Source organism: Magallana gigas, chromosome 6 (genome assembly GCF_963853765.1).
Source record: "Magallana gigas chromosome 6, xbMagGiga1.1, whole genome shotgun sequence".
Lineage (NCBI taxonomy): Eukaryota > Metazoa > Mollusca > Bivalvia > Ostreida > Ostreidae > Magallana > Magallana gigas.
The window spans coordinates 51,300,509-51,323,939 of NC_088858.1; the positions used below are offsets into that span (position 1 = coordinate 51,300,509).

The 23,431-nt window shown below is 34.9% G+C and overlaps 3 protein-coding genes across 10 annotated transcripts in view; 2 read left to right on the top strand and 1 right to left on the bottom strand.

Annotated features, from left to right (window-relative positions):
• The window catches only part of LOC105318361 (serine/threonine-protein kinase D3), a 36,443-nt gene extending 23,487 nt beyond the window's left edge, over nt 1-12,956 (top strand). For 4 of the 8 annotated variants that reach the window (XM_034467265.2, XM_034467269.2, XM_034467270.2 and 1 more), the window contains 8 exons: nt 57-163; nt 327-488; nt 850-948; nt 1,094-1,178; nt 1,292-1,367; nt 1,817-1,923; nt 3,071-3,159; nt 5,215-8,798. In XM_034467265.2, the coding sequence (XP_034323156.1) occupies nt 57-163; nt 327-488; nt 850-948; nt 1,094-1,178; nt 1,292-1,367; nt 1,817-1,923; nt 3,071-3,159; nt 5,215-5,421 (932 nt within the window). In that variant the 3' untranslated portion in view covers nt 5,422-8,798. Of the gene's footprint in view, nt 1-56; nt 164-326; nt 489-849; nt 949-1,093; nt 1,179-1,291; nt 1,368-1,816; nt 1,924-3,070; nt 3,160-4,712; nt 4,799-5,214; nt 8,799-11,635; nt 11,753-12,150 lie in introns of those variants that run through there. The other 4 variants (XR_010714627.1, XR_004601179.2, XM_066087517.1 and 1 more) reach the window with 4 other exon arrangements.
• Nucleotides 12,957-13,929: 973 nt separating this feature from the next.
• LOC117688807 (sterile alpha motif domain-containing protein 15) lies at nt 13,930-17,849 on the bottom strand. The gene is made up of 3 exons (XM_034467272.2): nt 17,677-17,849; nt 17,145-17,243; nt 13,930-14,238 (listed from the first exon to the last, which is right to left on the bottom strand). The coding sequence occupies exons 1-3, from the start codon at nt 17,812-17,814 to the stop codon at nt 14,038-14,040; spliced, it is 438 nt and encodes a 145-aa protein (XP_034323163.2). The 5' UTR covers nt 17,815-17,849; the 3' UTR covers nt 13,930-14,037.
• Nucleotides 17,850-18,963: 1,114 nt separating this feature from the next.
• LOC105326293 (proton-coupled folate transporter) lies at nt 18,964-23,382 on the top strand. Its single transcript, XM_011426239.4, has 4 exons — nt 18,964-20,191; nt 20,720-20,803; nt 20,999-21,155; nt 21,701-23,382. The coding sequence occupies exons 1-4, from the start codon at nt 19,087-19,089 to the stop codon at nt 21,921-21,923; spliced, it is 1,569 nt and encodes a 522-aa protein (XP_011424541.3). The 5' UTR covers nt 18,964-19,086; the 3' UTR covers nt 21,924-23,382.
• The last annotated feature ends 49 nt before the right edge of the window (nt 23,383-23,431 follow it).

Consider the following 23,431-nt stretch of genomic DNA (forward strand, 5'->3'; position numbering starts at 1 on the left):
AGACTGGTACACAATTTTCTCACTGAAACATTTTTATATTGCGATATCTTTAACAGGAAAACATCGAAAAACAAATAGAGAAGTGGCCATTAAAGTTATAGACAAGTTACGATTTCCCAACAAACAGGAAGCTCAGCTCAAAAACGAAGTTTCCATCTTACAGGTAATGAAGGAATTTCCTTTACTCCTTTGATTATACAACATGTTAGGTGATTTTTAGGCTTTTGTTGAAGATTGAAAAATTGAACTTTATATTAAATGTGATGCTGCATGGAGGCAGTATGAAGAAGAGCTTTATAAAGTTTATCCTCACTGATTGGTTACAGAATCTACATCACCCTGGCGTTGTGAACCTTGAAAAGATGTTCGAGACGCCGGAGAGAATCTTTGTGGTAATGGAGAAACAGAAGGGAGACATGTTGGAAATGATTCTCTCCAGTCCCAAGGGCAGGCTCAGTGAAAGAATTACCAAATTCCTTATCTCACAGGTCAGTATTCTCATCCTTATCTCAGGGCTATCTCAGTGAAAGAATCACTGAGTGAGTCAGCTCAACTCTAACACAGGCAGTATGATAAAGAAACTCATTAACATTGTTGTTTCAAGTCAAGCGTGTTTATTTTTGTTGTTGTTGATAAATATAGAGTAATTACATTTTGTTTGTGTAAAGTTGTGTAGAGGAAATTTTGAAATTGCAAAAATTACAAGCATCAAGATAATATATATACTTGGATCTTAATTACTATTTATCTTACACATGCCAAAAGATAGGTAGCTTTATGCTTCTGTCAGCAAAAATTACCAATTTACCATGGTAATTTTGGTCTCATAATTTGATTTTCATTATCCAGATTTTGATGGCTCTAAAACACTTACACTCCAAGCACATTGTCCATTGTGATTTAAAGCCAGAGAATGTGTTGTTGTCATCAGAGACGGCATTCCCTCAGGTAATCACTTCCCTTGTGTAGAAGACAGAGTTCATTGTCTTTTAATCAAGTATTTTTAAAAGCTTCTCAAACATTATTTGCTTTGGCTCCTGATGTCAACTTCTTGTTATGAGCTCGATCCTGATGGATGACTTTATCATTTCAGGTAAAACTGTGTGATTTTGGATTTGCTCGCATCATTGGAGAAAAATCTTTCAGGAGATCGGTAGTGGGCACCCCTGCCTATCTCGGTGAGACAGTATTTTGATACTCTCGAGTCTATAACATGGTTATTGTATAAAATATATGATGCATATTTGTTGTAGCTGGTTCATGTTGGGTAAATCTGTTCATTCCATTTTAGCCCCTGAAGTTCTAAAAGATAAAGGTTACAATCGCTCGCTGGACATGTGGTCTGTGGGGGTCATTATATATGTCTGGTAAGTAACACCGCCCCTACCCTTACTTACTATATCATGTGGTCTGTGGGGGTCATTATATATGTCTGGTAAGTAACACCGCCCCTACCCTTACTTACTATATCATGTGGTCTGTGGGGGTCATTATATATGTCTGGTAAGTAACACCGCCCCTACCCTTACTTACTATATAATGCATGTAACATTATCTCCACTACACATCTATATTACACCAGCTGATCTGCCCTATCCACCTCATATACTTGTATGTTTGATCAGTAATGCCAACTTCCCTATCTCATACACTCTTGTTATTTCTTCATTCAGTACAGAATAAGATATTTTTTAAATTTTTTTTTTTGCTGCATGAGGAAAAATTTGGATATAAAATAAGATGGATATCCTCTTGTCACCTGTATTATACACATAGGCTATATTACAATTCTATTGCCTATTTATGCTGATTTCAGTTTAAGTGGAACATTCCCTTTCAATGAGGATGAGGAGATCAGTGACCAGATACAGAACGCTTCCTTCATGTACCCCGCCATGCCCTGGAAGGAACTCTCTCAGGAAGGTAATCAGCTGAGGCTCAATGGTCTAATCAATCTTGTTTTGTTTCTGAAATGACATTTAAACCTCATTAGATATACTAGTGTCCATGAATGCATGGATTTTCGACAAATACTGTGGAATCATTTTTATTCGTGGGGGCCAATGTTCGTTGGTAGCCAAAATTTTCCTGGTTCATGGGGACATAATTTTGTTGGTAGTGTAATCGGAACAATTGTAATGAATATTAAACAAATGCTTGTATATACGTTCCACGAACATTGGTCCTCCACAAACAATGATGATTCCACAGTGTATGCACCAAGACATTAAATGTGAAATATTGACTTTAAAAAACTTGTGTAAACAAATGCCTGCATCCTCTGTCATTCAGAACAATCACACAATGAACATGAAATTCTGTATTTCAGATATGTTTTTCACTTATTTTGAATGCATTGTATGGGATTTTACAGTCACATAATTAATTATAAGATCTATCAAAACTCAGAGTCATTCATACACAAATCTGAGATGTGATTTAGAAAAAGTTTACAGCTTACTATGAAGAATGCGTGATAAACATCTTTGACTTATTGATGTTTGAAATGCTTGCATTGCTTACTATAGTTAGACTTGTTTCAAGTCAGATAGTTTATTTTCAATAAGATTAATTTTGATTTAGATAGATTTAGCAAAGATGGAAAGAGTGTTATTTTTTCTTTAGAGAAGTGAATGCCTTTGATACATGATATATTTTGAGTTTTGGGTTCTGTATTATACAACTGTTGAATCCATTTCTTTATGACTGTGTTATACCTTTGTATTTGATTTTTCATTTGTATGATATAATGATACCAGTCTCATTGAAGAGCAAACTAATTATAGTTTTGAAAACAGGAGATAGAGAATAGCGCCATAGAACTGAGGCATGTTCAGCAGAGGGTGTGCTCACCCAAATGTTCCTCGACAGCGGTTAAAAGTGAACACCTGTTCTTCCGAACATGACTCAGATTTATGGTGAAATAAATGATGATAGGTACAGATTTAACCTATACAATCCTTGCTATATATGAGTATTATGTAATCAAAGTATAAAAGTATAACACAGTCACCCGTTGAATTATTATATTGTTTCGCTTTGTGACTTAATGTACAACGTTACTTTACAGCTCGAGACTGCATCAACGTGCTTCTACAGACCAATCATAAAAAGCGTCCCTCTTGTTCAAAAGTCCTTAGCCACCCATGGTTGATGCAGGTGCTTCACATATCCACATGTGTGCTGCACATGTGTACACCACCTGTAGCTTCTTCACTGAACACACCCTGGCACATCTGTTAGAACATATATCACACGAGTGCACTCAATGTTAAAAGACAATCTATATTATTGAGGGTTTCTTCATTATTTTTGGTTTTGGAAATTTTTAGTGTATTTTCCTTTCTGACAAAGTTTTAATGAGGGTTTTTTAATCTTGGTGGTACCTTAAAATTTAATAGTTTTTTTTTCATTAATGTCAACTCACTTTTTCCTCTGCTCTACTTACTTGTCTATATATAGAACCATTTTAACAAGACCTATGACTTTCGGTTGGACGTAGCTATCTATTTCTTGCATCAAAACAAGGTAAAGATGACGCAGTTTCACGTGAAGTATACACCGATTGCATAGTCTTGCAAAAGCCAGACATATCTTGTTGATTTCACAGATCCATGGCCGAGTGGACAGCAATGAAATAGACAAGCCTACATCACATTATTGTTTGACAACTACCCAAAGTCCAAGCTCTTATTTAAATGGTTCTAGATGTTTAAGTTACTCAGCTTTGGGAAAGGAGAATAAACCGAGGAAGAATCATTAGAAATGTTTTTCCCTATGGAGGGTGGGGATTGTTAGCTTTGAGAGAGCATAACTACTGAAATTGTAACCATACTGAACTATTTTGATACTGAAGTCCAGTAGAAGGGTGTGTTCAGCGCTGTGTGATAACTCAATCTTCTCCTATCTACTGTGTGGATAAAGACCTAATGCTTTAGGATGTAGTGGTCAAGTGTGTAGACAGATTTAACCTCATTATTTATGATTTGCTGTGTCATTCTATAACGTATGCTTTCAGCTGAGATAGTAATGCCTTTGTAGGTCTAATGAATTGTATTATTTAATCAGGGTGATATAAAAAGCCTCTCCTATTACAAACAGTGACTAGGATGATTCTTATCATGAAACAGATTAAAACAATTTCTTTGTAGACTTGGATTTCCTCTGTCTTTCACCTCACAGATAATGACAGAGAATTCTCTGTGTAGATATACAGTTTATATTATATGCATATACTTCACTCATTGATTATTATTTCTCCATGTCTGAAATCTCTTCAGTGATAATTCTGGATAGCCACTTTATTAGCATTTCAGAGCATAAAATCTTGTTTATTAAGATATTTGTTAAAGGATTCCTTCCCTTTTTTCTCTTTTAATTCATTATTTATAATTTTCCAGAAGCCAAAGCTTTAAATTTTTTCCTTTATAGAAATTTGACATTCTTGGCCTGTTATGATTTTTAATTAAGATAGTTAGCGTGCAATATGAAATTTCATATCTTAGTCTTAATACAAAGTCAGACATGGATTGTCATTGTGCTGCATCGAATGATTATTTTTAAACAGGCACAGCGGCTATTTTTCAGTTATGTCCTCCATTAAGACCAGTTAAGAAAGCTGGCATAATTATATTTTAAGACTAAGCATGGAATTAAATTTTGAGGTTGAGGTTAGATTTTCGATTTTTTAAAGATTTCTTGCCTTCTTGCAGCAATCGATTTGATCAGTAACCTACTCCAAGTCAAAATGCGCAAACGGTTCACAGTGGATAAGTCTCTCTCTCACGTGTGGCTTCAGGTGATTTGACACTTATCTCCCTTTAACAATGTATTAAACCATAACGTTCAAGACAATCTGTTGTAATAAAATTAGAGTTTGGGTTTTATTCTGTGATTTTAATAAATTTTATGATTTAGAGCTTTGCTTTCAAAATACCTTTTTTATTATATAGCACTGTTCTTAATTAATCAAAATTAGACACTATAGATATAAATATATATTTAAAAGAAATTAATCTATTATACTTTTAGATATTCTTTTAACATTACATCCTGAATAGTAAAATTACTGTTTAATTACTTCATATCATGTATTCTCATCTTAATAGAGTTGAATTGTATTATTGATAATAAATAAATCTCTTGAATTGAATTATATTAACACCTTTCTCTAATTGTTGCTGATTTCTAATATCATCTTGCCTGATTCATTAGGATTACCAGACGTGGTGCGACCTTCGGCAGCTTGAAGAAAATGTGGGACAGCGCTACCTGTCGCACGAATCAGATGATGAGCGATGGGAACAATTCCGCAAAGAGAAAAATCTGGGGCGATGGCAGGACATCGGCATGAAAGGTGTGAACGAGACTTACAAATACGGCAAGTGGCGAAGCGATCGCACCGTCAATGCCAGCTCCTGAGTCGCTGTTGTGTTTCTGGTGTATATTCGGACCAATTGTTGTCAGCTTCTGTTACAAGATATCTTCTGTTTTTCTTGTTTACCAATATTTGCAGAAAACAAAAAAAAAATCAAACAGGAATTTTTTTTATGATTTAGTATTTTACACTCAGACTTGCAAAATTGACTTTTTCCTTTTTATTAGAAGTATATGCTTTTGATGGAAGTTTATATTAGCTTTTTCTGATTGTAAAATGCTAATTTTTTAATTTTTTAAATGTCCTTGCTAAGCAAGAACTGAAGAGTTTATTTACAAGAATATCTACTTTAGTATTGCATGTTGTCCTGTTTTATAAGATTTGAAGATCTTGGGCAGATTTACAACCAACAATCAAACTGTTGTTTCACTATTGTCACGCACTCACCTTGTTATGGGCACTTTTCTCTTATTGTTATACTTTTTTATTGTTAATGTTTTGATGAATGGTGTCCAATACCTGGTCCTTGCGAGTGGCAACCCATCGCATGTTAAAGGCGACGCCCAGTCATACACAGAGTGGGAAGCAAGGGCCAGGGCCTGTTTTGTATACTACAAGACTATGTGATATATACGTCATCTGTTTGTAAATACCATTTTACATTAAGCTACTTTCATTATCTGAGCCGCTGATTTTGGACAACAGCTGTATTTGACAGAAAGGCGATTATTGTCCGATCGGCGATTATTGTCCGATCAGTCGCGGCTGATCAGTCTCTGCATGGTGTTTTTTTATTCAAATGTTCTTCCATTTTGTCACTGTTGTGATATTGTCATGTCCAGGCAACAGATTTTCTCACACAGATATGACAGTGATGTGGTATTGACCACTCAACGGGATTTACCATAGTTCTAAAGGAAAATGCAGCCTCTTAAAAACAGACCAAATTGTAAACTATTTAATAATTGTCTCTTAGAAATGAGCCAAATCTTTTCCATGAGAATTATTTTGACTAGAACCTTTGTTTTCTTTGTTTATAAGGTATAACTTGCATTATCATAATTTGATTCATTTAATTTGATATTATAAAATCTGGTAAGTACATTTGTAACATCGGAAGTTTAAAAAAAACCCTTTTATTTTGTCTTTAAAATTTACTTAGCTGATAAACTGCTTTCCTTTTGATAGAATGCTCATTTGTTAAGCTGCTTTTCTTTTTCTAATTTCATGCAACATTAGTATTAAATCCCCCCACAGCGGACCAGTGAAGGGAATCTCGGGTTGCCTGGATATTATTTTTATGAAATATATTTTGATATTAACATTTACTTTTTACTTTGGGGAATCTCCACAACCCTGAGGAGAAAAACCACATGATTAGCATGTGACTCCCTGGGAAATCAAATCAAATGATAGTCATTAGACTGGATTGAAAAATGTCTCTTAGCATTCAAAGAATCTATTTACATGTTAAATCTTTCATGTCTAAGTGCTACACATAGGACTAAGATCAGTAAGGGTATTTCTTTGTGATGTCACTTGTTGAGCCTCCTTAATTTCCACGATACAGTGTCAAGCTTGTCTGTTGACCTCACTGTGTTTATCCAAAGATGGAAGCCTTACTAGTCCTGAAAGATATGAGTCATATTTTCCCTTTTTTTTTTAAAACAAGTTTTATAAGTATGAAGAGCTTTTTTTCCCAGCTAAAAAGATGTACGCATATGTGAATCTTCATAAATATACAGCTGTATTAGAAATACACTTGTTATGTGTATAGATATTCTATCATGTCATTACATATAATATATATTAATAGAAATGTTCCTCTTTTCAAAGGTGTTTACACATCTATACATGTGTTGAAATATTCTCTTGTGAATATATGAGAGTTTTATACTGTTATATTTATAGATAATTTGAGAAAATTAGGGTAATATATAGAGTCTAGAGTTAGTGAGACGAGTTTTGAGACCCTGTCTTTATGCCATAAATTTATTTACCTACACAGCAATATCAGAATCTTAGATACCCTTTCCCTTCAACCAGAAACTTTGTATTATCTGTGCCTGTAACAAAAAAAGATAAACATGGCTTGAACTTTTTCTTAGACCTTTCAACCAATGGAATACATTTATGTAGAATAAGTGGAACAAACTCGTATCCCTTAGCCAATAGCTAACATTGGAGATCATCTAGTGTGAGGGGGTGAGGGGCGAGTACTTTCACTTCGTTAACCAAGTTCATGTGTGGTTCTAGTCTTCAATCAGTGTGCTTTCATCCATCACTTTAGAACATGCAGTACTTGCATAGAATCATCAGACGTCATCGAAATTCAAGATACTTACACTTGCATTCTCTCCAGTGATTTAACCTTTAGTATTATATTGCTTGTCATTGTGTCTTCTTAGTGTAGGACTTATTCAGTGCAGATCTGTGAAAATAGACTGCAGTTATAGCACACTCAGCATTAACTTATTCCAGGGAAACTTTTTCCTAATCTGCTATTGAATAACAGACTTGTTTATGTATAAAGATATGGCAGCCGTTTAGTTGTATCATGACATACTCCTTTAACATATTGAAATGGGGCTTCCTTCCTTAAGAGGTGATTTACATGACGTTACCACAGCTCACACACAGATTGATCTTATTTTGAAAAATACTGATAAAGATAGTCACTCTTCTTGCTATATGTTTCTTGTTAAATTGAAAATTAGGAAAAGAATATTGTGTATACTGGATTTATATTTAGTGCTATTAGAACATAAAGTCATCATTTTAGTCCAAATCTTTTTGAAGTCACTGTGTTAAAAGATGCATTTTTTGTAAGGGGAAATAACTGATGAGTATTCTGCCCCATTCCTTTTTGTTTTCATAAAGCCTCAGCATCCAGATTTTTCTTTCATACACATTGTCCAGAAACAGAATCTCAATAGCACCTCTACCAGTAATTTTGCTAATTAGCCATTAGTGCTCTAATGATGGTGCAAAAGTAGATGGAGAATATTTTAGAATACTAGAAAATGTTATCATAGCGTAGTAATGTTGAATTTGGCATTCAAGGATTTCTGACGCAATTTACCATATATTTTTCATGAAAGACTTCATCAGAGTGGAACTTTCAAGTCTATGTCATGTTATGATATTAGATTTGTTCTACGAGACATCACTTTATTCCATTACAGATAAGTTTGTTCGGTTTAGACCCTTTGGACATTTTATGTTATAACCTCAAGGGGTCCTTACTACCCCTTCATCAGATGATTATGTACTATTATATGTAACAATGTAGCACACCACCGGTGTGAGACTTACTGATATGCAATACTATTATAGCTGTAGTTATGTATGTTAACTACTCTGGATATATGTGTGATGTTATGACAGGTCTGTTCAATAAAGATGGGAATAGGTGATATAACACAGACTTATACTTACTGCATTATTTGATAAGAGGATCTTGGTCTATAAAACCCACAGATAATGGTTTAATGATAAGTCATTGGGGACTTTGCTTCATCATTTTTCCATGGATGTTACAGAATTATAAAATGATAAAAGGTTTTTGATCTAAAAACCATAAGATGCATAGTTTAATTTCTTTAACCATACCATATTTTAAGGGGTTTTTAGCTCACCTGAGCCGAGGGCTTAAATGAGCTTTTCTAATCAAAATTTGCCCAGTGTCTGTCGCTATCGTTGTCGTAAACTTTTCACATTTTCATCTTCTTCAGAACCACTGAGACAATTTCAAGCAAACTTGGCACAAACCAAGATGAAGCGCTTTCAAATTTGTTAAAATGAACAGCGAGGTCCCTTTTAAAGGGGGAAATTTGTGCATATTTTTAAAAAATCTTCTCAATAACCAATTGGTCAGGCAAGCTGTAACTTTCATGGAAGCATCATCAGGTACTGGAAATTCAAGTTTGTTCAAATTATGATCTCAGGGGTGAGTTTGGGGCCACAATGGGGAGGGGGGTCAAATATTTGCTTTAGAATATATAGAGAAAAATCTTTAAATCTCTTCTCAAAAAACCAAGTTGTAACTTGTGTGGAAGCATTATCAGGTACTGTAAATTTAAGTTTGTTTAAATCACGATGCCCAAAGGTAGGGCGAGGCTACAATGGTAGGTTAAAATTTTTACATAAAAATATATAGAGAAAAATCTTCTCAAAAATCAGCCAGACAAATTGTTACTTGTGTGGAAGCATCCTCAGGTAGTGTAGATTCAAGTACGGTTTGTTTAAAGTATGATCCCTGGGAATAAGGTGGGACCACAATTTGGGGGGGGGGGGGGTCGAATTTCTACATAAGAATATACATGTATAGACAAAAATCTTTAAAACTCTTCTTCTCAAATACCAATTGGCCAAGAAAGCTGTAACCTGAATTTACACTTGGTAAGTTTGTTCAAATCATGATCCCTGGGGTTAGAATGAAGCCTCAATGGAGCCGTGGTTGAATTTTTACATAAGAAATAAATTTTATTATTCTCAAAAACTCATATTTTATAATATATGGTATTACTTATAAGCAAGCATCTTGACATTTGAAGCTTCTCAGTATTTTAGACTGTGACCCCTGGAAAATTCTGGGACCACACAAGGGGTTCAAAATTTGATAAAGGTTATGTTCATATGAATAGTATCTGTCTTCATTATCTTCTTGGTCTTAATCTTCTTGAGAACTGCGATGCTCAATATGTAAATTAACAATGAAATCATCTAGTTTCCAAAATTTTGGAAATCGTTTTTTAACAGGACCTTCTTTACTACAACTTTCATATATTTTGTATATTACCCCAGAAAGCTGATTTAATCATGACTTTCGTTGCTCATGTGAGCGATGTGGCCCATTGGCCTCTTGTGGAGACATAGTTGGCTTTTATCTTCAGAATTTAAAAGAAGCATGTGCTTATACAACAAATTTTCAAGGGGAGAGGGTATCCGATGCTTATTTTTGGTAAATTCACTATGTGAGTTTAATACATTTGAATTTTCCAAAGGGGGGGGGGGGGGTCCTCCTCTAGATCCGCGCATGATCAGTATTGCCTTGAATCATATAAAGTAAAATTTCTGCAAATCCCTTGCGTTCGGGGGAAATGTGCAATATTTGATTTGTTCACATCATTTTGGTTTTTATTTAATGGCTACTTGCTTCGTTTTTGAAGAACAAAATTTCTGTAACCTGAGAAATACTACTTATCCTTTATTTTGATATTTAAGGAGGCCGATTTGGGTTTTTTTGCGGAAAAACTACAATAGCATAACTCTTTATTTTTTAACCATATGTAATTTAAACCAACTCAAGTTTATTTGCGAAGGTTCATGAAAATCGACCGTCTGGTTCTTTTTAGGGACCATCTCAAAATAGAGGTACATTTACTATAGGAATATATAGGAAACTGTCATTTTCCGCACATCAAAGCAGTTTAAAAAAATACTACAATAGCTTTTTTTCTCAAATTGTTATATATGATTAGTAATATCATTTCCTACCTTATATGTAAAAAACACAAAAGTCTACCGTCTGGTTTTTAGTGGGGGCCATCTCAAAATATTAAAATGCACCAAATTTTGCTATATATTTGGATCATCACGAATTATGATTGGTATAATGGATTCATTCCAAAAATGAGGAAAATGTCCTCGAGGATAGCATCATTCTGTATATAAAATTTCAACAGCGTACAATTTTTACTTTTTCTTTTTATGTTATTTCTTATAACGTACTCCTACAAAGCTTCATTTTATCATAACGTCATAAAAGCGCAATGGCAATGCTCCCCTACCGCACAACGTAAAAATCGTGTTAAAAATAAAAATTTCCTTTAAAAATCTTAAAATTTTTTTCTGTATTGTGTTCAATTTTATAAATGATATCGAAAAAAATTCATAAGAAGTATAAATCAACTGTATTATATTAGAATGCGCAAAAACATGCGCAATGCAAACTAAAGTCGGCCTCCTTAATATCGATAAAAAAAACTTAATTTATTAACAGACTGAATATTTGAAAATTTTCAACTTAAACACCGGTAAGTGCATATATTTTTAAAGGCGTTAGAGATGGAGTAATGTAGTATGTGTAATTTCCTTGAAAAAATCACATGAAATGGGGCTGGGAAATAACACGTTGTATATTTGTGAAAAAATGAATCTTGCTCCTTTCAGATAATAACAGTAGAAAATAATTTCGACATGGATGTCTTTAAATATCAATATCTTAATGAATGTGATTTTTGTTTTTGTTTTTAGAATGACAATGACGCCATGTCTACGCATGCTCTATGAGTGGAGTGGTGACAACTTGGACAGACACACAGACGAGGTCACCGCGCCTCGTTTCCTGTTGTATAATCTGTGCATAGGCGTCGGAACCGGGGGGGCTAGGGGGGGCTTAGCCCCCCCACTTTTTTTGCAAATGTATACCTAACCATTAGAAACATAGGATGATAGAGGGTTCAGCCCCCCCACTTTTTCTCGCCGGAAAGATTTTTGTTCCTAAATTTACCTTGAAAGATTGAGAAGTTGGATTCAGAAGTAACTAGCCCCCCCCCCCCCCCCCCCCCCCCCCACGGATTAGGAATTTCATGATTTTGGGGAAAAAAAATTTGGCTAAGTTTTATTTTTCAAGCATAGGTTTCTCCCCCCCCCCCCCCCCCCCCCCCCCGGATTAGGATTTCCATGATTTTGGGAATTACTTTTTTCTCAATAATTCTGACGATTAGTCTAGCCCCCCCCCCACTTTCAATTTGCTTCCGACGCCAGTGCTGTGTATATGTGTGTTTATTTGTGGAAACAAACGCTCAACTATGAATTATTGTTTAGAACGGAGTTGATAGATATATTTATATGCGGTTTCTTCTTTATGCTAATTTGTTGAAATATCATAACTTGGATAGAGTCTTCATCGTTTAATGCAAGAAAGAAGTGGGTAAAAGTGTCCATAATAAGAAAGATATAAAAGAAGCAGCGTAGGAAAAGAAACGCATTTCAAATTGGTGCTTTAGGCATTGTCATAAACCTCTCTCTCTCTCTTTCTTTCTCTCTCTCTCTCTCTCTCTCTCTTTCTCTCTCTCTTGTGGCGGGGTGGGGGTGGGGGCGCCGTCTGTACCCGTGAATGGTCTTCGAAGATAAGCGATTATGCATTCGAACATTACATGTATATATACTTTGGGACCACTTGAAATGGTATAGTGTCTTGACCTATTCGTGTGCAGAGTAAAGACCTTTTAAATTTACAAGTCGTTTCTTAGGTTGTATAGATATTGGTTTTTGATGTGGGGGATTGACTGATGTGGGTTTTGTATACACCTCACATTGGTACATGTACGTGTACGAGGAATATAAATGTTGTTGGGTTTCTTCCCGATTTTATATCGTTTATACAATAATTTTTCATAATGATTTTGATTGTGACGATTGATAAAATGTAATTTGTTTATTTGGAAATATGAAAGTCAGGAAATATTTTCTCGGATTTTTTGAGAGGGGGTTATCGAAATTCCCATGTGTCAACAAATCATAAATTACTAAAAATGAGCAGCGAGTTTGTATATATACATGTGGGGGGGGGGGGGGGGGGGGGTTCTTTTTGTTACCTGTTCCTATATTTATCAGAAGTTGGGTGATTTAGAATCGTTTGTCCATTTCTTGCTGGTGGCCAATAATTGGTCAATACAACCATATTTAGACGTATAGAATATTTAATTCACTTCTTCACTCCTTACTGTATAGAAGTTATACTTGAGTCCTTATTGACTGAATTCCACCATTTGTCATATAATTGAAATTTGCCGGACTTTTTGTTTGAGATTAAAATTTATAATCAGATGGCTACTATCCATTAGCATAGTTAATTTATTATTCATAACTTCGCCGGAGACAGTTGCAATGGTGACGAGCCTTCTTGTAGAATCAAAAGAAAAGTAATACATGTATTAACAAATTTAAATCATAAAATATTTTATAGTAAAATATAAATTAATCTTTAGAATTAAACGTATTTCATTCCCATTTAAAACGAAATTATTTTATGAATTATTTTGTATAGAATGGGGATATTTCTGTAATAGTTCTTAGCGTCATGAGTGATTTTCTAATTAATTGTTTTTAAAAAGATTTTAATATCCGCACAATTTCGTTAAATTTTTGCACAAACACTCAAAATATAGGGGAAAAAATGCATTTACATACATTCATATGCTCTTTACGTTGATGCGTTAGAACGCATTGTGATCATATATGGTTGCATGTTGGAAAAGAGTGGTCACTGGACAAGTACTCGCGTTTTTACCCCCTTCAGTTATTTCATCATACCTTATTCATCACCTGTATTATTGTATAAATGTGTTTTACTTGATCCTAATTTTGATCGTCTCCGTTACACTGACAGGTTTAAGTAGAGGAAATCAATTTACATTGGGTGTATACATGTTTATCATTGAATTAAGAGATCGACATTGAGATGTTTGTTAATATATACCAATCGTGCACCTGTACGTTTAATGTATATGACACTAGATTGTGACATTAAATGCACTATACCCTGGTTTGTTTGAGTTTTTTAATATTCAAGCGATTGATTTTACAGATAATGTTGACATTATAACCGTGATGTTACGATCGAAAAGCGAAGGTGTCATTATTCCAAGAAATCACAAGGATCCCGACTTTCTCCTCATCGGGAAGAGATGTCGGTTATCAAACAGGAAGCTGTTGTAGGTGGTGCTGTCGGTTTCTTTTCCGGTCCGCCGCTTGAACTCCAAGTACGCGATGCGAGGATCACGCATGCGTACATCACGCTGTTCGGGAAACTTTGGCACACCAAGTAAATTCCTGATTAACTCCGTGATTTGCTGTGCGTGTTAAATAAAATGGCCAAATCATATTGATGCTGTACTACATGTAACACACTCCTATTTCTTTCTTAAACTAAGATATTACATGTACTTTGCTATAATGTTAACTATTGATAACAATTATTAGCTCACCTGAGCTGAAAGCTCAAGTGAGCTATTCTGATCACATTTTGTCTGTCGTCCGTCTGTCTCGGTCCGTCTGTCTGTAAACTTTTTACATTTCAACATATCTTCTCAAGAACCGCTAGGCCAATTTCAACCAAACTTGGCACAAAGCATCCTTATGTTACATTAAAAGTTTAAAATCGTAGATTTCTAAACTTATCTATAACAATCGTTATCGATTTAAAATTTACAAGCTGCTATGATAACTTATGTTTTTTTTTCTCTCAGATTAATTATGCAATGGAGTTGTAACAAAAAAAGAGGAAATAACCAAACAAACGGAGATGCTTTCATGTGACAAAAATGTTAATCCTCTTGACATTAGTCATTGATATATTCTTTACTTAATCTCCAGGCAAATTAAACAAATGTTGGACAATAGAAGTGTGAAATTATCATAACAGCTATATGTGTGAATGTTTACTTTTCTGGCATGCCATTTCTATCCCTTTGTCATAAAAAAGCAATGCCTGTCAAAAAAATAATTGTAAGATTTAAGATCGGGAAGAGAACGGTTGAGCTAACTGTGCTGGAACCCCGCACGTTAGTGGAGTGTGTGTGATATCGGGCTAGCTGTGCTGGATTTCCGCACGTTAGTGTCGATTTTGTGCAAAGAATTATATCAGACTGTCCGTGCTGGAATCTCCGCACGTTATCAAGTTGTTATCTCGGAACTCCGAGAATCGGTTTTCATTGGAATACCATGTACCCTTATTTCATCAACTTAAATACAACTTGTTGAGCTTTTGTTTCGTTTTGGAGTTTTTATTCAGCGTAAACTTTAGAGAGTAATACGAATTGAGCTTTCCCCTGAATTCACCATATGGATTTTAAGAACTTTTACATTACAATTTACAGTTTACAATACAAATCAAATACAAGATACGTTCGTGAAAGTTGGGTAGTATTTTTAGTAGAAAGCCGATTGGCATGCTACCGGGCCTACCGCAACAACACGGGAAATTCGCGATAGAAACATTTTCACATTTAAAATTCATTGGTGAAACTTAGGCTAAGAGGATTCAAAGTTGTAAAAATTAAGGATCACGCCCTTTTGCAAAGGGAGATAATTAGGAAGTATTGAAAATTTTCGAAAAACTTTCAAAAATCTTTTTCTCACGAACCATTAGGCCAGGAAAGCTGAAACTTTTGTGGAAGCATCCTCAGGTAGTGTAGATTCAAAGTTGTGAAAATCATGACCCTCGAGGGTAGAATTGGGCCACATTGGGGGGGGGGGGGGACTTTTTACATAGAAATATATTTAGTAAATCTTTAAATTCTTCTTCTCAGAAATCAACCAGCCAGGAAAGCTGAAACTTGTGTGGAAGCATCCTCGGGTAGTGTAGATTTAAAGTTGTGAAAATCATGACCCTCGGGGTAGGGTGGGGCCACAATGGGGGGTCAACTTTTTACATGGATAGGAATATGTTGAGTAATCTTTAAAAATCTTCTTCTCAGAAAGCATTATGCCAGGAAAGCTGAAACTTTTGTGGAAGCATCCTCGGGTAGTGTAGATTCAAAGTTGTGAAAATCATGACCCTTCTTCTCAAGAACCGATTGACAAGGAAAGTTGAAACTAATGTGGAAGCATCCTCAGCTGGCGTAAATTTATGGTTATGAAATCATGCATGACCATCTGGGTAGGGTGGGGCCACAATGGGGGGGGGGTCAAATTTTAGATAAGAATATATAGAGTAAATCTTTAAAAATCTTCTCAAGAACCATTTGGCCAGGAAAGCTGAAACTTATTTATATAGAAGCATCCTCAGGTGGTGTAGATTCAATGTTGTGAAAATCGTGACTCCCGAGTGTAGGGTGGAGCCATAATGGGGGGGGGGGTCAAATTTTTACATAAGAATATATAGAGTAAATCTTTTAAAATCTTCTTTTCAAGAATCATTTGGGCAAGAAAGCTGAAACTTGTTTGGAAGCATCCCCAGGTAGTGAGATTTCAAGTTTATGCAAATCATGATTCCCGGGGGTAGGATGGGGTCACAAGGGGGATGGGAGACAATTTTTTACATAGGAATATATAGAAAAATATCTTTAAATCTTTTCTATAAAAAAATTTGCCTAGAAAAGCTGAAACTTTAGTGAAAGCAACTTCAGATAGTGTAGATTCAAATTTGTTCAAATCACAATCTTTAGGAGTAGTGTGGGGCCGCATTGGGGATTCAGTTGTATAAAGGAAAATATTTTAATTATTCACAAAAATTGAAATGCTATTATATATGCTTTTACTTATATGCAAGCATTTTTATATATTACTGATTCTTTAAAATTGTGGGCCATTATTGGGCCTCACAAGGGGTTCAGGGTTTGATTTAGGTTTATATCCTGTATATAAACAATTGTTAAGTGTCTTTTTGGGAACTGCAATGCTGAATGTGATGACTATAAAATCGTCCTGTTAGAAAAGGGACTGAATGAATATTAATATAAAAATATCCAGGGGGAAACAATTTTTTTGGTATAAGATCTACATGTATTATACCACATTGTCCAGATATTTTGTATTATGACTCCATGAAACTGATTTTATCATGCCTATTGTTGCTCAGGTGAGCGATGTGGCCCGTGGGCCTCTTGTTATTTTAGTAAAAGAAATAATGTTCTAATGACGTTTATAACGTCAGGGCCTGTGATTTTACTCTATATCAAGAATAAATATTCAACTCGCATAACGAATTCGTGAATGCTATATAAAAATAATGTCAAAATAGTACATGTAAACAAACCTTGACATGTTCAAAATCTTGAATTCCCATTTCTGGCAATGAACAGGCGTCCACGGCAATTAGCTTCCTCCCTGTGACAAAGTTGGCAAGGAAACATTGCTGAAATTCAAAAACTGAACTTAGAGACACAGCATAAATCGAACACACTGCAAATACATGTATGGGATCTTGTTTTAATGTTGGACATAAATAACAAAGATCTTAAATAAATTTAAAAACTGATAATAGTCCATTTTTATTCTGATTAGTTGACTCTGTAATGTCCCTTCTCTCTCTCCCTTCCTACACGGGAAAAAATATTGTATTTCTAATCAATTTCATTTAATAAAGAACTGGCAAAGTGTTTACATTCCATGAATAAGAGATACACCCATCCAGTAAATTTAAAATTTACAACATGACAAAACTATAAACATATCAATTAAATTATCTCAAAAATTCATTGTATCCCGTTCTAAATTGGATTTCGAAATTGCATTTTAGAATTAAACAAACGGGCATCTCGCCTATCTTATTTTATCACGTTATTTACCCTATATTGCGGAAAACCACATTCCTCAATCCAATTCGCCACCTCTACATCAGACCAGAAAACTGCTGTTGGAATGTTGCTGCGAATATCAGCAGCCTCAGCTCTGGAGATACGTCGTATTCCCGACAAAGTTGGCATTTTTCATTAAAAATGACTTCAATAGAGTGACGTCACAATGATCACTGTGATGTCATAGTCGTAGATCGAGTACGCTATAAATACACTGTCATAAAAGGTGATGTGATGTGTCTTCATGTTATAATTATAATGACGTCATAATCAATTTGTTTATGAAGAAAATGAAATAGGTCCTTGAGAATTTACTTAAGGAATCATTATGAATTCAATATTGATTAGTTTTATACGATATAAAATATATAAAAACCGCGTCGCGGTTTATAAAAAGCGTAAACTGTTTCAAACCATTTTCAACATTCTTTATACGATATAAAATAATTTTTTAGCCAATCAGAAAGCGCGTTACAACCAGAATTAAATTATATTATGTGAAAAGTAATCCCGATACCTATGATTATTCGGTTTAAAATCATTTGAAAGGGGAGATCAAGAGCTTGGTTTAGGCCGTTTTCGAAGACACTGTAGGCGTTAAAGATGTATTTCATCAGTCAAAAATGGACAAAACTTCGAAATTTATTACTTATTTCTTCATAATTTAATTCTGGTTGTAACGCGCTCTCTGATTAGCTAAAAAATTTATTTTTTATCGTATAGAGAATGTTGCCTGCGTCATAGTAAGACTAACGTCAAAAACGTATCAATACGCCTGACGTTACGTTTGAATTTTGTACAGTTTTACGTCATTTTAAAGGCCAAAGGACCGTTTTTATCTGTAAAGAAAAGTAAAAAAAATTAAATTATAAACAATGCCCAATTCAATATTTATTAGTTTTATACGATATAAAATGGATTGAAACAGTTTACGCTTTTTTTCGCGGTTTATAAAGTGTAAACTGTCCCAACCATTTTATATCGTATAAAATAAATAAATATTGAATTCATTCCTTAAATAAAAGCGAGAAATTAAAATTCACGAGACGTGCTCTTCTCGATTTTACGCGAATATTTATTCCTCGATCACGTTCAATTAGGAATCTACTGTACAGTATCCCTAATTGTATTTTCTACAACTTTAATTAGAAAATAAAGCCCATTATTTATAAAATGACGTTTATTAATTTGTACACAATTTAAATGTTATATCAAGCGCACTATCGCAAATAAATGACATGTGAAATTGCAATTTGAATTATCTCCCTTCAAAATATTTTGTAGCCGCTAGATGTCACTGTAGATAAAGCTTCCGGTTATGATGAACAACCGTTATTTGCTTCTGTGCAAAACATGTAATGTTTTGTCTGTGATATAATTATATGTGAAATATAATTTAAAATGGAGAGGGCCCGGAGAATAGTGACCCAAACAAACGCTCACTGTATGGACATGCTGGCAGAAGTCCAGCCATATTTAGTGGAGGTTGCCTACTTTTTCTTCTTTTTATCGAGACATATGACTTTACCACTTTTCCAGGAGTATGTGCAATCCGAGTTTTACAAGCAAAGCCATCTGAAAGCAACCGTCATTGAGTCGTTTGATGTGTACAGTGGAAACGGCTCCGGCCTTTACAATGTTGCGCACAGGGAGAGCACTCTAGCCATTCTGAGTCTACAGATAGCCGAGGGCTTGCCTGCAGTCATTACTGTGATCATATTAGGGGCCGTCAGTGACAAGACTTCCAAGAGAAAGATTCTGTTGTGGATGCCCTCGCTAGGAGGGATTCTTCACTCTCTGATATACATCCTGATCCTGTATACAAGCTGGACTATGGATGGGCTGTTCATGGCTTCGGCTATAAGGGGGTTGAGTGGTAGTATGACAGCGTTTCTAGCTGGAAGTACATTCTTTGCCATTAACACAACGCAACGAGAAAAACGTTCATCCCGTCTTGCTATTCAAGAATCTCTGAATGGCTTAGCCTACGCAATAGCCAATATAATGGTCGGGTACTGGGTCAAAGCCAGTGGTTTTCATCAGCCATTCTGGTTCACATTAATATGTGGCTGCATTGCTTTCCTCATTTCTTTCTTTCTTGTAAAGGAGGTGAAAGTAGAAACCAATAATGCTAGTAGATATGACACAGAAAACTGTTGTATTGATACATTTAGGCCAATGGGGAAGTTTTTTAGATGTAAAGATAGAAAACTGTTGATTATGTGGCTTGCCATTTTAGCATTTCAAAGTTATGCCTGGGTTCATCTTGGACAGATCAACACTCTGGTTCTGTATTTCACGGGGTCTCCGTATCACTGGCAATCTCACAAGGTGGGCGTCTTCCTGTCCGTTGCCATGGGAGTGGCATCACTAGGGGTCTTGTTCACTCCCCCTGTGCTGAGGAACTGGTTTTCAGATATACACATCACATTTGGGGGACTCTTTTCAAAGGCATTAGGAACCCTTTGGCTTGCTGTTGTTCAGAATGAAATTGTGATTTATTTTGGTAAGGTTCTTTGATGTTTTAACTTTGAATTTTCTTATAAACTAATATATTAAAAAATTATTTGTTTGAAAATAGTAACAGTGAACAATTAATCTTACATCTTTATGTAGGAAAATATTAAAATGAAAATTTATCCTGGATACATATATGAAAAAAGTGGAGCACACAGCATGTAGTTATTAGTGTTAGGCCAGGAACCAAAAGGTCACTGGTTCAAACCCACTGTGGCCACTTAAAGTTGTGTGTTGTGCACTTGGACAAGGTACTTTATCTACATTGTCTCAGTCCACCAAGCTGAAATTGGGTACCAGTTTCTGCTGGGGGTTAACCTGCGATAGAGTGGTGTCCCATCAAGGGGGAGTCAATGACTCTCATCTGCTTAGCACCATGAAAACCAGGGATAAGCTTTGACACTATGTGCCTTCATGGCACAGAGAAGGATTTAACATATATGAAACTTGAAATAATTTGATCAAGATTTTTTAGAAAGTTCTGCCTTGTAATTTAGAGATGTGTCTTTTTTTACAGCCATATTTATGTTGGTACTGGAACTGATTCCTTTTCCAATGTTGAGAGCTGTGGTTGCAAACAGTATTGATACTGCAGACCAAGGTATAAATTATGTTCCATAAAGTTATAGAAATGTCACTTGCTGCAATTAACGATACTCATTCCTGAACGACCCTGTTTCATTGTGCTTTATTGATTTTATCACGTACATGTATAACATGCTATTAGTGTGCTGCATTTTTGGGTAATGCTGCCATTAGTGGTAATAATTAATGTTGTTTTGTCTGCATTCTCCAGGGTCTCTGTTTGCTTTGATGCACTGTGGGGAGGGGATCACCTATTTCCTGGCCCCCTTTATGTTCCAGTCCCTCTACGCTGACAGTATCGACTACTTCACCGGGTTCGTGTTCGTGCTGTCCGTAATTCTGCTCATCATTCCAGTCGGATTTGTCATGTGAGTTTGTTATGGTTGTGGGTGGTGAAGAAATGGAGAAATTTTCATTGCTATACATAATGCAGTGTTAAATATTTAATGAGTGGCTCATATATTATGGATTGTTTACTCTCACATAGTCAGTCTTATTGAATCATTGTAAGGATATTGCCTTTGGATACTTAGACTCCTAATGAATGACAAAGTGAGAAAACACCAAACAGTCAAATACTTTTGTTAAGTATTTGTTAAATATGCATACATGTTACTATAAATCAACTATTCAGTTACCGGTATTAATAACATCTACTACCGTATAACCCATGGATAATCTTGATTTAAGCAGATATGTACTAGTTTAACACTTCAAATGAGAATAAAAAATTTTTAAATTTTTTTTATTTACATGCATCATTAAAGCAGACCCATGCTTCTATCTAAGAGATAACTTTTTAAATCTTTCTCATGAAGCAGTATCAAATGAGAATAAGATTATCAGGGAACTGAGGAGAGCATGAAGTATATGCCTGAGTACTGGTATTTAAATTTTGAATCATTCTTTACAGAGCTATTAAGTTTCTTGAAACTGGCCAGCCAGGGGAGTATGAAAGGATGGAGGGGGAGACAGAAATGACCCCAGGAGAGGATCTGCCCCTCCCATCGAATGAAGAGAGCAAGGACATTAGTGTTATCCCAGTAACATCCAATCAGAGTGAAGCTAATCAAATAGCAGCCAATCAAAACACAGCAAATACAGGGGCAACTGACGAGGAGCCGGTAGCTGTGTAAAGAATATGTGTTCCAACTCTGTTGTGTTAGAACATTGATGTAGCAGACAGTGTTAAAAGTGGCTTTAATATATTAATGTATGTGTTAATGATACTGATGTATAATTTTTCCCTCCATTGAATACCAAGTTGTTGTTCTGTGAATGTGTAGCATGTTGCTCTGAGACAGTTTATAAGTGTTATATAGCACTGAGATTAATCCATAATCCAAAGACAGCTCAAGCAATGGTCTGTGTACATATGCATTGTACAAGCATTGTCCTTGTCTCTGGATAAATTTCATTATTGTTAGTCAATGCCTTTGCTGTTGTAGCAGAGGTTTTAACAGTGATTTCTTCTTGAAAAGAAAACTAGTTAGGGGATTTTTAAATGCTATACATAACCAATTTTTTTTTTATAATTTTCATTAAAACTATATAATAGCAGCATTCCTTGCTCACTGATGTTGGAGATACATATTTATTTCAAAATATAGAACCTTTGAGGCTGTGTAGGTCACTCATTTTCTATTCTTAAAGAATAGGCTGTATAGAAGTTAATTTTGCTTTGTTATGGATGATGTAGGTCTGATTTGCAGGCATTTTAGCATTACCACTGTTAATGGTCAAACGGGGAGAAATTTCCTGTCCCAGGCCTAGGAATGCTACAATATTTGATTTACACATAACTTTGTTTTATCTTCCAAACCAAAGCACCAGTTTTCTTTCCTAAACCTTTTTTCAAGAAATTTATCTTTTCAGAATATGAAATATATAAAGGTATTAAATGTAGAAAAAATTCATTCCTTTATTTTATTTAATTGAACTGTCAGATCTAAATGTTCCAGGATGTAGCTTTTGCGTAGAGATGTGTAAATAGCTACAGACAATTACCAGTAGGTTAGTGGGTTCAGTTTTATTGTTGATATTAATGTTATATTGTTATCAAGTGAAACTTGAGTTTTATGTCACAAGATCTTTCATGTATTTTTACATGTATTTTGAATTTTTGCTTTTTTTCCAGAGTAATATTTATATTCTTATACATATCCACTTTCCATTTGTTTCTTTATTTATTACTTCCATGATGTTGTATCTTTATTTTCAATGAATCTTGCCTCTGACTATGTTGCTTTGTTTGGGGTTATCTTTATTATTGTTGTAGAAAATTTGATGTGGTTTTATAATGTACCTTAATTGTCGTAAATCAAGAGTTATAATATCAATCAGATGTTTAGTGTTTAAAGCTTTATTGTTCCATTTTTTATAACCAAAGTTCATGTGACCAATATCTCTTGACCTGGTTTTGTGAAGTAGGACCTCCAACATATGATACCATTTGCTCATTCATTGTTTTTTTCTCTTGTTATTTGTTCTCTGGTCCCTTCGAGACATCAAATTTATTTACTATACATTGAAAAAAAAACCAAAATACTCTTATTTATTTTGAACTTGAATCAAATCTTAAAACCAAAAAAACAACCAAAACAACTCACCTCAATACAATCTAGTCCAGTACCAGTGAATGATG

Coding starts and splice junctions, on each gene's coding strand:
- LOC117688807 (XM_034467272.2), bottom strand. CDS start 17,814: ATGCCAACTTTGTCGGGAATACGACGTATCTCCAGAGCTGAGGCTGCT. Junction 17,244..17,676: donor GTGGTTTTCCGCAATATAGG/GTAAATAACGTG, acceptor TTTGAATTTCAG/CAATGTTTCCTTGCCAACTT. Junction 14,239..17,144: donor AAGATTTTGAACATGTCAAG/GTTTGTTTACAT, acceptor TAACACGCACAG/CAAATCACGGAGTTAATCAG.
- LOC105326293 (XM_011426239.4), top strand. CDS start 19,087: ATGGAGAGGGCCCGGAGAATAGTGACCCAAACAAACGCTCACTGTATG. Junction 20,192..20,719: donor TGAAATTGTGATTTATTTTG/GTAAGGTTCTTT, acceptor CTTTTTTTACAG/CCATATTTATGTTGGTACTG. Junction 20,804..20,998: donor TATTGATACTGCAGACCAAG/GTATAAATTATG, acceptor TGCATTCTCCAG/GGTCTCTGTTTGCTTTGATG.